Genomic DNA, 14,180 nt, shown 5'->3' on the forward strand with positions numbered 1-14,180 from the left:
GAAATGTATAACATTCTGACAGGGCTGGACAGACTGGATGCAGGGATGTGGTTTCCTCTGGCTGGGGGAGTTGGGGGTGTCTAGAATAGGGGGTCACAGTCCCAAGATATGGGGTCGGCCATTTAAGACTGAGATAAGGAGAAATGTCTTCACTCAGAGATGATCCTGTGGAATTCTCTACCACATGAGGCTGTGGATGCCAACTCACTGAATGTATCTAAGAAGGATAAAAGATGTCAAGACCAAATCAAATTGAATCCAATTCATGGTCCCCACAAGAGAGACATACAAGATTGAAGCTGACAAGATAAAGCACCTGTTCTTGGGCTTGATCTGATGCTTGATCTTAGCCAAAAGGCTGAGAAATGCAGTGTAGTCACTGTTAATGTAGGGAAAATGACACCAATTTGGCCACTGAATCCCCCAGCAATATGACAGTAACCAGATAGTGTTTTTGTAGTGTCGATTGATGGGGTGGAACACCAGGATAACCACCCCACACTTCTTCAGAATAGTGCTAGGGGATCTTTTACATCCACCCAAGAAGGAAGGTGGAGCTTCAGATTAACATACTCGCCAAAAGACAGATTCTCTGACCATGCAGCACTCCCTTAGGACTGCATAGAGTCACCGAGGTTTACAGTTTACGGCCCAGCTTGTTCATGCCGCCCTTTTTTTTAAACCCTGAAACTAGTCCCAATTGCCCACATTTGGCCCATATCCCTCTATACCCATCTTACCCATGTAACTGTCTAACTACTTTTTAAAAGACAAAATTGTACCCGCCTCTACTACTACCTCTGGCAACTTGTTCCAGACACTCACCATCCACTGTGTGAAAAGATTGCCCCTCTGGACCCTTTTGTATCTCTCCCCTCTCACCTTAAATCTATGCCCTCTAGTTTTAGACTGCCCTACCTTTGGGAAAAGATATTGACTATCTAGCTGATCTGTGCCCCTCATTATTTTATAGACCTCTATAAGATCACCCCTCATCCTTCTACATTCCAGAGGAAAAAGGTCCCAGTCTATCCAGCCTCTTCTTATAACTCTTTTCTGCACTCTTTCTAGTTTAATAATATGCTTTCTATAATAGGATGACCAGAACTGTACACAGTATTCCAAGGTGGCCTTACCAATGTCTTGTATAACTTCAGCAAGACGTCCCAACTCCTGTATTCAATGTTCTGACCAATGAAACCAAGCATGCTGAATGCCTTCTTCACCACTCTGTCCACCTGTGACTCCACTTTCAAGGAGCTATGAACATGTACCCCTAGATCTCTTTGTTTTGTAACTCTCCCCAAAGCCCTACCATTAACTGAGTAAGTCCTACTCTGGTTCAATCTACCAAAATGCATCACCTCTCATTTATCTAAATTAAACTCCATCTGCCATTCATCAGCCCACTGGCCCAATTGATCAAGATCCCGCTGCAATTGGAGATAACCTTCCTCACTGTCCACTATGCCACCAATCTTGGTGTCATCTGCAAACTTACTAACCATGCCTCCTATATTCATCTTTGAAGCAATTTCTTTGTCCTCCCATGGAACATTGGCCATTTGAGAGTTAAGAGAACAAGACCTGGTGGAGAAAATGGTTTTCAGCCACTCAGACTCAATGTCCAGTCCATTGACATTGATCTTTCAGGGGTTTTGACCGTACGCTCCTGGACCTTGTTTCAGGAAGGGTGTTAATGTTTGTTCAATGGCCTACCACTGAATCTGCAGCATGTGGCTGAGGCATTACTGACGGGATTTCTCCAACACTCCCATGTGTCGCTCATACACAGTCCAGGTCATTTCATGATTGACCCGACCAAATCAATTTGGTTTGATTTATTTTTGTTGGACTTTAACCTGGTGTTGTGAGACTTCTTACTGTGCCCACCCCAGTCTAACGCCGGCATCTCCACATCATACAATGGAAAGTATTGTTTCTTGCGCGCTATACAGATAAAGCATACCGTTCATAGAGAAGGGAATGAGAGAGTGCAAGATGTAGTGTTACAGTCATAGCTAGGGTGACTCAAGAGCAACTCAATGCAAGGTAGGTCCATTCAAAAGTCTGATGACAGGAGGGAAGAAGCTGTTCTTGAGTCGGCTAGTATGTGACCTCAGACTTTTGTATCTTTTTCCCGACGGAAGAAGGTGGAAGAGAGAATGTCTGGGGTGAGTGGGGTTCTTGATTATAGTGGCTGCTTTGACTCAGAAAATCACGAGGTCCTCAGGATTTTGCTCCAAAGATTTGGATGTTCAAGACGCTTCATCACTTCAATCCTTGAGGATCGGACTAGAGTCTCCAGCATCTGAAGATTAATCTCCAGGATTGTGGTGTGAGGAAAAATAGTGTGACAAGTAACAAAAAGAATTTAAACAAAAATTTCCATGAACAATTCTGATTGGATAAGTTATGGAAATATTGGAGATGGAAAAAAGGCTGTTTGATTGACAACTAAGAATTATCCAATTGAATGATGAGTGTTTGCAGTTTCTAATGAGCCTGGTGTACCAAAAGGGTAAACACATTGAGTGACTGAAGGCAGGCCAATTGGAGGCAGCAGTGAAGTGATGAAACCTCCATAAATACCTTCAAGCAGAATCATAGAAACCTCATAGAATCATAGAAACCCTACAGCACAGAAAGAGGCCATTCGGCCCATCGAGTCTGTACTGACCACAATCCCACCCAGGCCCTACCCCCATACCCCTACATATTTTACCCACTAATCCCTCTAACCTACGCATCTCAGGACACTAAGGGGCAATTTGACCATGGCCAATCAACCTAACCCGCACATCTTTGGACAAGAGTTGGGCAATCGTGCTGTCTACTCCATTAACAATGAATTGTGAGCTCGGATGTCACAACAAAAGACTTGCATTCATATAGCACCTTTCATGATTCTGTGCTGTGACAGGCTGGCATTCCGTCCATATACTGAGAGCTCAATTACCACTGGTGTAAAATGAGCCAAAGCAATTCTGAAGGACGCCATCCCTGACTTCACATTTACTGCCAGTGTCATTTTTTTTCTCTCTCTATACCTGCCCCATGTGGAAACCATCTCTAGGCTTCCGAGCTTCCAAACCAAATGGGAATTTCCATGTGTATAATAAACAGTGAACATTCAATGAGTCAGACTGGCTAATCATTCTGCAGCAGGGATGCAATGTACTGCAAACCTTGCCTTCATTAGGCATCAGGTTACCAGGTCAACCACAAATGACTCATTTGCTTCCAGTGTGCCATCATCAGGCCTGTCAAATTATAGCTTTGGGCTTGTCCCAAAGAGACCTTTAGTTAGCAGTCGAGGGACGTAGACACAGGCAAGTGGGTTAGAGTCCACCGGATGCAGCTAATACTTAGAGAACTCACCCTAAGTAGCATGGCAAACAGATTAAGCCATCAAAGCAATCATAGAATCAGAGAATCCATGCAGTGCAGAAGGAGGCCATTCAGCCCATCGATCCTGCACTGACAGTAATCCTACCCAGGCTCTATCCCCGGAACCCCACGTATTTACCCTGTTGGTCCCGCCCACACTAAAGGGTAATTTAGCTTGGCCAACCAACCTAACCCGCACATCTTTCAGAGTGTGGGAGGAAACCAGAGCACCCGGAAGAAACTCACACAGACATGGGAAGAACGTGCAAACTCCACACAGACAGCGACCTGAGACCGGAATTGAACCCGGGTCCCTGATGTTGTGAGGCCCTGATGTTGTGAGGTAGCAGTCCAGGGCTGGATTTAATGCTAGCTTGTCCCATGGAGTTCATGGCAGATCCTTCAACATCCAGATGGGTAAATTCAGCCCCTTGTCCCCGGGTTGGTGACCATGATAAAGAAGTGTTGCACCTCCTTGCATCATGGTGTGCTGCGTTATGAAGTACTTCTTTAAAGTCTCTAAAGTTTAAAAGTTTATTTATTAGTGTCACAAGTAGGTTTACATTAACACTGCAATGAAGTTACTGTGAAAATCCTCTAGTTGCCACACTCCGGCACATGTTCGGGCACACTGAGGGAGAATTCAGCATGGTCAATGCACCTAATCAGCACGTCTTTCAGACTGTGGGAGGAAACCAGAACACCCAGAGGAAATTAAGGCAGACATGGGGAGAATGTGCAGACTCTGCACAGACAGTGACCCGAGGCCGTAATTGAACCCGGGTCCCTGGCGCTGTGAGGCAGCAGTGCCAACCACTGTGACGCCATGCCGCCCACCCCCTCCTTCTTAAAGGAGGGCGAATCAACACAATTAAAATGCAGAAAATACCAGGCACCTTGTGTGGAATTAACAACATTTCTTCAGAACATTGAACTAACAAACTGGGGACAGCGACAGGACACAGAAACTGTGACACCGTAAAGATCACAATTTGATGTGTTACTAATGGAAACACTGGAGCAAGAATCTCAGGGTGATTTTTCTTTGGTATTTTACTCATTTCAGCTGTGCACCCATTGACGACCTGTAGAGAGAGCCTAAACAACATTGCAACAGGATTGCACGATGGCACAGTGGTTAGCACTGCGGCCTCACAGCACCAGGGACCCAGGTTCGATTCCCTGCTTGGGTCACTGTCTGTGTGGAATTTGCACGTTCTCCCTGTGACTGCGTGTGTTTCCTCCGGGTGCTCCGGTTTCCTTCCACAGTCCAAAAGACATGCAGGTTAGGTGCATTGGCCATGCTAAATTCTCTCTCAGTGTATTCGAACAGATGTCGGAATGTGGTGACTCGGGGACTTTCACAGTAACTTCATTGTAGTGTAAGCCTACTTGTGACACTAATAAACTTAAACTTGTTTGGTTTATCCTTGTATTTCCACTCCATCTGACGAAGGAGCAGCACTCCGAAAGCTAATGGTATTTGCTACCAAATAAACCTGTTGGACTTTAACCTGGTGTTGTTAAAACTCTTACTGTGTTCACCCCAGTCCAACGCCGGCAACTACACATCTTGGTTTATCCTTCACATAGATGGACCCAAAAAGGTGTGACATTCTTATTGATGTCCAGGGTGAAACGAGGACCCGCTGTTGCAGTGAAGAGTGAGCGCTCCGTGGCTGACTTTCACAAATCGCAAGGAGTCTTTCGAGCGAGAAATCCTTAATAATGAGGTCACGGATCAAGGCGGGCAAGAGAGAAAGGAAGAAAAAACACATATGTAACCCCAGTCACGGCATTGCAACGAACCAAAAGCCACACAAAATCCTCAAAGCCCAGCATTAAAATACAGGTTAGATTTGACACGGGTTAGATTTTACATGGGTTAGATGTGATACAGGTTAGATTTGACACAGGTTAGATTTGAGACTGGTCATGTGTTAGATTTGACATGGGTTAGATTTGACACAGGTTAGATTTGACACAGGTTCGATTTGATACAGGTTAGATTTGAGACTGGCCGCGTGCTAGATTTGACATGGGTTAGATTTGACACAGGTTAGATTTGAGACTGGTCACGTGTTAGATTTGACACGTGTTAGATTTGACACAGGTTAGATTTGAGACTGGTCGTGTGTTAGATTTGACATGGGTTAGATTTGACACAGGTTAGATTTGAGACTGGTCACGTGTTAGATTTGACACAGGTTAGATTTAACATGGGTTGGATTTGACATGGGTTAGATTTGACACAGGTTAGATTTGACACAGGATAGATTAGATACAGATTATATTTGACACAGGTCAGCCTTGGCACAGGTTAGATTTGATAGTGATTAGATGTGTTAGATTTGACACAGGTTAGATTTGATAGTGAGTAGATGTGTTAGATCTGGCACAGGTTAGATTTGATAGTGATTAGATGTGTTTGATTTGACACAGGTTAGATTTGATAGTGAGTAGATGTGTTAGATTTGGCACAGGTTAGATTTGATAGTGATTAGATGTGTTAGATTTGACACAGGTTAGATTTGATAGTGAGTAGATGTGTTAGATTTGGCACAGGTTAGATTTGATAGTGATTAGATGTGTTAGATTTGACACAGATTAGATTTGATAGTGAGTAGATGTGTTAGATTTGACAGTGATTAGATGTGTTAGATTTGACACAGGTTAGATTTGATAGTGAGTAGATGTGTTAGATTTGACACAGGTTAGATTTGATAGTGATTAGATGTGTTAGATTTGACACAGGTTAGATTTGATAGTGATTAGATGTGTTAGATTTGACACAGGTTAGATTTGATAGTGAGTAGATGTGTTAGATTTGGCACAGGTTAGATTTGATAGTGATTAGATGTGTTAGATCTGGCACAGGTTAGATTTGATAGTGAGTAGATGTGTTAGATTTGACACAGGTTAGATTTGATAGTGAGTAGATGTGTTAGATTTGACACAGGTTAGATTTGATAGTGATTAGATGTGTTAGATTTGACACAGGTTAGATTTGATAATGAGTAGATGTGTTAGATTTGACACAGGTTAGATTTGATAGTGAGTAGATGTGTTAGATTTGACACAGGTTAGATTTGATAGTGAGTAGATGTGTTAGATTTGACACAGGTTAGATTTGATAGTGAGTAGATGTGTTAGATTTGACACAGGTTAGATTTGACAGCAGTTCTTGGGGGAATGAGAGAAGGGTGAGACCCGATTCCTCTTTAGATCCTTAAATCCTGCAGCCTGGAGTAGGCTGACGCCATTTCCTGGGCTGGATTGACGCATGCTCTTTTGGCTGGAAGGATTTGGTTAATTTCAGGAGGTGTGTGAGTTTCAGCTCGGTGCAGTTTCAGGGCTGCTCCCTGTCTCTCCCCCATTGATCAGCGCTGCGAGTTGGCGGGCTCTCCACTGGTTACTTTGTGGCTGCGATCGGATACATTTTATCCCCTTCTCTGTGTGTCTCTCCTCTCGGAGCGGAACAGGGGAGGAGGCGGGGGAGAGAGGGGAGATGCTGGGCTTCCTTCGGCGGACACTCGGGCGCCGCACGGTGCGCCGACACGCAGACAAGGAAAAGCAAAGGGAAGCTCAGAGATCCGGCACCCACATCCCCGCGGCAGGGGACTCCCGCTCCATCATCACCTGCAGAGTCTCCCTGCTGGATGGCAGCGATGTCAGCGTCGATTTACCGGTGAGATAAACGCTTTCTGTCCCATTGTAACGCATCTGACAGACACAAAACTCAGTGAGAAGTGATGCTACCTCTTTCACACCAGGTCTGGGGCGACTTGTATCCTGATGGTCGCTCGGAATTCACAGTAACTTCATTGCAATGTTGATGCAAGCCTACTTGTGACACCAAAAAATAAACTAAAATGTTTATTGGCGAGAGGGAAAATATTTTGAACTTTTTCCAATGTTACATTGTAAACGCCAAACTTCCTTCCCAAACTGGGAAATTTCAATGTTAAAGACTCGGTGTGTGTGAATCTCTGTTAATTTATGAAGATAATTCTTGCTCTGGACATGCTTGGGTAGCATTGTTTTCCAGCCCTGCTGCAGGTAAGAAGGTGCTTGGAGGAAGCTGGAGAAATTGGCCATGTAATTTCCAGGCGGGTTGTTGTTCCCAGTAAATAATTTTGGAATTTCACTTAGATCCCACTGGCGTGATGAAAGTTTTTTTTTGTTACTGTGGCATCTCCCATTTTGCCTCTAACCTCACCCCTCCCCCAGGCTCTGGAGCCCAATCAAAGCAAACGCCAGACTCCACGCTCGGTAATCATCACTAGCCACAGAGAGGGGAAGGACATCAACCTGCTTCATAAAAAAAACCTGTTCAAGATCACACTGATCGCTGACCACTGGCCAAAGGGCGAATGATGTGAACACCGGAAACGTGACATTAAAACAGGTTGAATGAAGGCAGTAGTTTATATAGTTTATCTGAGAAAAGAAAGATAGGATCACATTTAGGTTAACATTTTGTTTGAGTAGTATTGGCCTCGAATGAAAGCGTGTATCTCATTGATTTGAACTGCTTTCTTTGTGCTGTTTTTCTCCTCTAAGTAAGATTCCTGCGCTTTTTTTGCCCCAAAATGTATTTTATTCATAATATTTATATAAGTACACTGCTCAAATTTGACATGATGTAAAGTGCAAAGCATTTTTCCCCCACATGCTACTCATTACATTTACAATGTTTGTTTCTGGTGGATGGTGGCAGCCTTCAGTTTTGTCTGGTTTGTGTTGTGGTGGCCACCTCCATGTCGACCATTGCCCGGTGTGTCTCGGGAACTCTACTCTGACATGGTGATCTCTGCTGCAGAGGAGTGGGCTGAGAAGGTGGATGATTCACTGGCCTCTTGTTTCCTCTGGGACACCTTTTCAGCCTGCAGAGCTCTCTCTCTTCTGCTTCCCACTTCTGTCGCTCCTCCAAAACAATCTTCCATGGCCCCTCCACCTCCAGAGGTCAAGACTCATAATATTCATCACATTTATTTTCCTCTTTCATGGGATGCGGGTATCGCTGGCTGGACCAGCATTTGTTGCCCATTCCTAATTGCCCTTGAACTGAATGGCTTGCTCAGCCATTTCAGAGGGCAATTGAGAGTCAACCACATTGAATCATAGAATCTACAGTGCAGAAAGAGGCCATTTGGCCCATCGAGCCTGCCACCCAAGTCCTATTCCTGTAACCCCATATATTTACCCTTCTAATCTTCCTGACACTAAGGGGCAATTTAACATGGCCAGTCAACCTAACCTGCACATCTTTAGACTGTGGGAGGAAACCGGAGCACCCGGAGGAAACCCATGCAGACATGGGGAGAATGTGCAAACTCCGCACAGACAGTTACCCGAGGCTGGAATTGAACCTGGATCCCTGGCGCTGTGAGGCAGCAGTGCTAACCATTGTGCCACCATGCCACCTCAGTTGTTGTGGTCCTGGAGTCACATGTAGGCCAGACTGGGTCAGGATGGGAGATTTCCTTCCCTAAAGGACATTAGTGAATCAGATGGGTTTTTAACAATAATCAGTGATTGTTCTGTGAGACTAACTTTCAATTCCAGATTTGTATTCATTAATTGAATTAAAATTTCAACAGCTGATATTGTGGGATTTAAGCCACATTGGTCATATCAGGGAAGTTTGGAAAGATTAGCCTGATATTCACTGGAGTCTGGAAGAGTTAAGAGGCGACTTGTATAAACCTTCAAGATGCTGAGGGTTATGGACAGGGTGGATGTGGAGAGGATGTTTCCTCTTGTGGGAGAATCTAGAGCTATGAGGGGGTCACTGTTTAAAAATAAAGAGTCACTCATTTAAAACAGATGAGGAGATATTGTTTTCTGAGGGTCGTGAATCTTCCTCAAAAGGCAATGAAGGCACAGTCTACATGTTTAAGGCAGAGCTGGATAGATTCTTGATTAACAAGGAGGTGAAAGGTTGGTGGGAATAGGGGATTGAGGTTACAATCAGTTTTGTCATGATAATGAATGGCGGAGCCGGCTTGAAGGATCGAGTGGCCTACTTGTTGGTATGTTTTGAGGCATTAGCCAGGTCCATTGGTTTGCCGGTCCAATGACACTACCGCTATCTACATTCTTTAGCCTCATCAGAATGCTCAGGCAGGGATTAAAAATAAAGTCACATGGCACTATCTGAAGAAGTTGGCCTCCCTCAACTAACGTCGCAAAAAACAGATTAAAGAACCAGAAATGTTTGCAGCCACTACCATACAGCCTGAGGGGTTTCTAATAGCTTCCAACCCCGAGGTGTACAATGGTTGAAGGACATTAGACAGTGTCCTTTCCCCTTAATGCCAGTTGCCCCCAATTGTGAATCCCTCAGCATGTAGTCCTGGATCTCGGAATGTATCTGTGTAACACGAGGTAGTGGACAATTCTTTGCACTGGAAGAGGCAAAGGCAAGTTTCAGAAGTAGATGGAAAATACGCCACATTGAGGGCAAGGTGAAAGACACCAGGTTATAGTCCAGCAGGTTTATAAACCTGGTGTCGTTTGACCTCATTTTGTCCACCCCAGTCCAACACCGGCATCTCCACGTTGAGGGCAGTGTGCAGAGGGGTTAGACTCTGGGCATGCAGGATGGACCCTGCGGGAGCTCCTTTCTAACCACCAGTCCAGCCCCTTGGTGCTTGTTTGAAAGTCCCGGTTAAGAGGCATTCTGCTGAATTACATTGACAGTCTGCTCTGGAAACCATCCAACAGGATCCACCATCTCCTTTTACTGCGGGGCCTTGAAGACTTTATGTTCTGCCCATTGCCTGATGGACTTGTGGTCAACGGTGTGTTTTCTGCTTAAAAGGTGGTTCAGCCTGCTCCAATTGAATGGAACGTGGCACAGCAACATGGCAGCACTGGGGCCAGTGATTGGCACCACATCCACTGCCCCCACCACCGACACTCAGTAGAGCAGTGTGTACTATCTATAAGATGCACTGCAGCAATTCACCAGAGATCCTTAGGCAGCATCTTCCAAACCCACGACCACTTCCATCTAGAAGGACAAGACAGCAGATACATGGGAACACCACCTGCGAGTTCCCCTCCAAACCACTCACCATCCTGACTTGGAAATATATCACCGCTCCTTCGCAGTCGCTGGGTCAAAATCCTGGAATTCCCTCCCTAACGGCATTGTGAATCAACCCACAGCACATGGACTGCAGCGATTCAAGAAGCTGGCTCACCACCACCTTCACCAGGGCAACTAGGGATGGGCAATAAATGTAGGCCAGCCAGCAACACCATGTCACATGAATGAATTTTTTAAAAGTTTGAACCTTAGCAGACAGTGGCACTTGGTGTTTGCATATCAAAGCTCTCTGTGCAGTTTGATGCAGCTGTGTACAAAGGTGGCCGTCAGGATGAGGGTGACATTTTTCTCCCCTTCTTTCTAGAGACTTCTACATCAAGTCAGTGGTGGTGGAGGCGAACTCAATAGGGTCTTTTAAGAGACTCCTGGATGAGTACATGGAGCTTAATAGGATGGAGGGTTATAGGTAGGTCTAGAAGGTAGGGATGTGTTCGGCACAACTTGTGGGCCAAAGGGCCTGTTTGTGCTGTAGTTTTTCTATGTTTCTAAGTCCCTGTGGAAAAGGCCCATTTCATTGCATGATCTCCATACAAAGTGGAAGGTGGCTTGTGTGGTTACCATGATGCAGGAATGGGGGTATGAAGGCTGCTCTGGGATTTACATGTTTAAAGCAATATAACTTGTTACAAAGTAATATGGATAGCCAGTTGAGTGAGGTGCTTGATTGTACTCCCATTTTGGAACATTTAGCTGCTGTAACCACAAGACCTTTTGTACACTTGAGTCAGGAGGTTCCAGGTTTGCGTGCATAATGCTGGCTGACATTCCCTTGGTACGGCCTTGGTTGAACACTGTCTTTTGGATGGAAGGTTACACTTTGGCTCCATTTGCAAGCTCAGGCAGAGGTTTATATTTCAGCAAATCACATGACACTGAGTGGGACTTTCATTGGCCTCTCTCGACTAACACCTGAAGAAACAGATGAAAGAACCATAAGGATTTACAGTCAGGAAAAGGCCATTTGGTCCATCATGTTCATGCCATCTTTTGGCTTGGAGCAATCCAAAACAAATCCACTGCCCTGCTCTTGTGCCCCACTTTCTATCCATTTTTCCATTAATGTGTGCATTGGTCCCTTACCCAAACAATTCCATGCACTGACGGTGCTGAATTAATTACATTTCTCAAACCCTCTTCACTTTCTTTAAATCAGTAACTTTGCTGTCACTGACACTCACTTCAACCGGAGGATTTTTGTCTTTCCCTCTCCATCTTATCAATCCGGTTTGCTCTAATCGGAAATGGTGCTGGTATCTCAAGTTTCTCCCTATAACTGCAGTTCCACATTGGCGAACCAGGATGATATCACCAATGTCCTATCTATAGAACCGTAAATGGTAACTGCGATTTGCTGTGTGAGCGCATATTTACCACCATTTTCATGAGTTTTTTTTGACACGTAGTTTTCCAATTCTGTGCAGATGCCCAAAATATGTAAAGAGTTTACAGTCATGGTCAAATTAGTTATGAATCAGATGAGGTTCCAAGCTCCATGCATCTATCTTTTAGCCATCTGATAAATTTACTTTGGTAGTATTTAGCAATGTTCTTAGCCATTCGCCCCTTGAGGACCTAGATGCCTGCTTGATTTACAACAGATCACAACAAGCTAACTGCTCTGCTATGTACGAAACCCAGGATATGAATAATTTAGCATTAGCAGGAGAGAGGTGGCACCCATGCGGCTGCCCTCTAGCCTTGAATCAAGTGGAACTACTCACTGACTGAAGTTGGCTATCCCAGGTGATAGTCATGATGTGGAGATGCCGGCGTTGGACTGGGGTAAGCACCTGCTTATCCCAGGTGAACCAGTGATCCGTGGTACTAGGGCTGCTGTTTTATGATGCCCTATGAATAATTACACCCAGCTGCTTTCTTGTACTTAATCATCCCAACGAATTGACTAACTGTCGCATTCATGATCAGTGCAATAAATTGGTGTTTGTGTTGTTGCCTTTTCACTTGAAGATCGTAAATGCACGACAATCAATTTGTCATATGCTGGTGCAATGAATTACTTTATAACCGGGCTTGAGGCTATCGATGGATTTCCATCACTAATTAATCAGGTTACAGGTTTAGTTGATGTGTTTGCTAAACAAAGCATACTTATCAGGATCCAATTCACCACCTTAAAAGTTCCCTTCCTCCACCTCTGCTGCGCAGTGTTAATCTGTCAGATATACTGCAGCAGCTCACAAAGGTTGCTTCAACAGCACCAGGGCGGCACGGTGGCGCAGTGATTAGCACTGCTGCTTCACAGCTCCAGGGTCCCGGGTTCGATTCCCGGCTCGGGTCACTGTCTGTGTGGAGTTTGCACATTCTCCCTGTGTCTGCGTGGGTTTCCTCCGGGTGCTCCGGTTTCCTCCCACAGTCCAAAAATGTGCGGGTTAGGTTGATTGGCCAGGTTAAAAATTGCCCCTTAGAGTCCTGGGATGCGTAGGTTAGAGGGATTAGCGGGTAAATATGTGGGGGTAGGGCCTGGGTGGGATTGTGGTCGGTGCAGACTCGATGGGCCGAATGGCCTCCTTCTGCACTGTAGGGATTCTATGATTCTAAATCCACCTAGAAAGACAAGGGCATCAGGCACATGGCAGCATCACCACCTGCAAGTTCCCTTCCAAGCCACACGCCATTCCGACTTGGAAATATATCGCCATTCCTTCACTGTCAAAATCCTGGGGCTTGCTCCCTAACAGCACTGTGGGTGTACCTACACTAGATGGATGCAGCGGTTTAAGAAGGCAGCTCACCACCACCTCAAGGGCATTTAGTTAGGTAACACCTACTTTCCAAACATGAATTTTAAATGATTGCTGGTTAGCTGTGCTAAGTCTATATTCTGCACATTAAATTGCTTGCATTTGTCAGTTTATCTCTCTACATCAATCAACAAGCGCCTTGAATTTAATACTATCGTAGCCTTTTCTGTCTAATGATGTTCTGGTCTATCTGCATTCTTTTAGCCCCACAAGATTGTGCTGCTTCAATGTCATCCTTGGCTCAGTGGTTGCACCATTCTTGCTGTAAGAAGGTTGTAGGTTTAACCTCATGAGGACATAAATTAGGGTTGCACCTCAGTGCAGTACTGAATGAGTGCTGCATTATCATAGGTATTGGGTTTGATGTTAAACTGAGGTGGATGTAGAAGACTCCATGACAGTATTGGGACGAGAGGATTTACATCGATGGTCAATGTTTAATCCTCAAATCAACATTATTATCTTTATTTGTCATTTGTGGGACTGTGTACAGACTTATTGCAGCACGTGAGATATCCTTTTATGTACTGCAGTCACCAGAGCTGTGCACAGTAGTCTATATATGCTTGCTCAAATGCTTCATAAACTGGGAGGAATAAGTCACAATTTCAGCTCAATATTAATCTTATTTCATTATCATTGAATTGATTTGTTATTGTCACGTATTGGGATACATTGAAAAGTATTGTTCTTTGTGAGCTGGTACAGACAAAACATACCGTTCATAGAGTACATAGGGGAGAAGGAAAGGAGAGGGTGCAGAATATAGTGTTGCAGTTACCAATAGGGTGGAGAGAAAGATCAGCTTAATGTGTGATAGCACCATTCAAACGTCTGACAGCAGCAGGGAAGAAGCTGCTCTTGAGTCGTTTGGTACGTGATCTCAGACTTTTGTATCTTTTTCCCGGCGG

General features: G+C 44.7%; 1 protein-coding gene across 1 annotated transcript in view; it reads left to right on the forward strand.

Moving 5' to 3' along the window:
* The first annotated feature begins 6,700 nt into the window (after nucleotides 1-6,700).
* The window catches only part of LOC144503513 (band 4.1-like protein 5), a 114,933-nt gene continuing 107,453 nt past the window's right edge, over nucleotides 6,701-14,180 (forward strand). Inside the window, exon 1 of the mRNA XM_078227914.1 lies at nucleotides 6,701-7,078. Coding sequence (XP_078084040.1) covers nucleotides 6,899-7,078 — 180 coding nt within the window. The 5' untranslated portion in view covers nucleotides 6,701-6,898. The remainder of the gene's footprint in view (nucleotides 7,079-14,180) is intronic.

Source organism: Mustelus asterias, chromosome 14, assembly GCF_964213995.1.
Source record: "Mustelus asterias chromosome 14, sMusAst1.hap1.1, whole genome shotgun sequence".
Taxonomy (NCBI): Eukaryota; Metazoa; Chordata; class Chondrichthyes; order Carcharhiniformes; family Triakidae; genus Mustelus; species Mustelus asterias.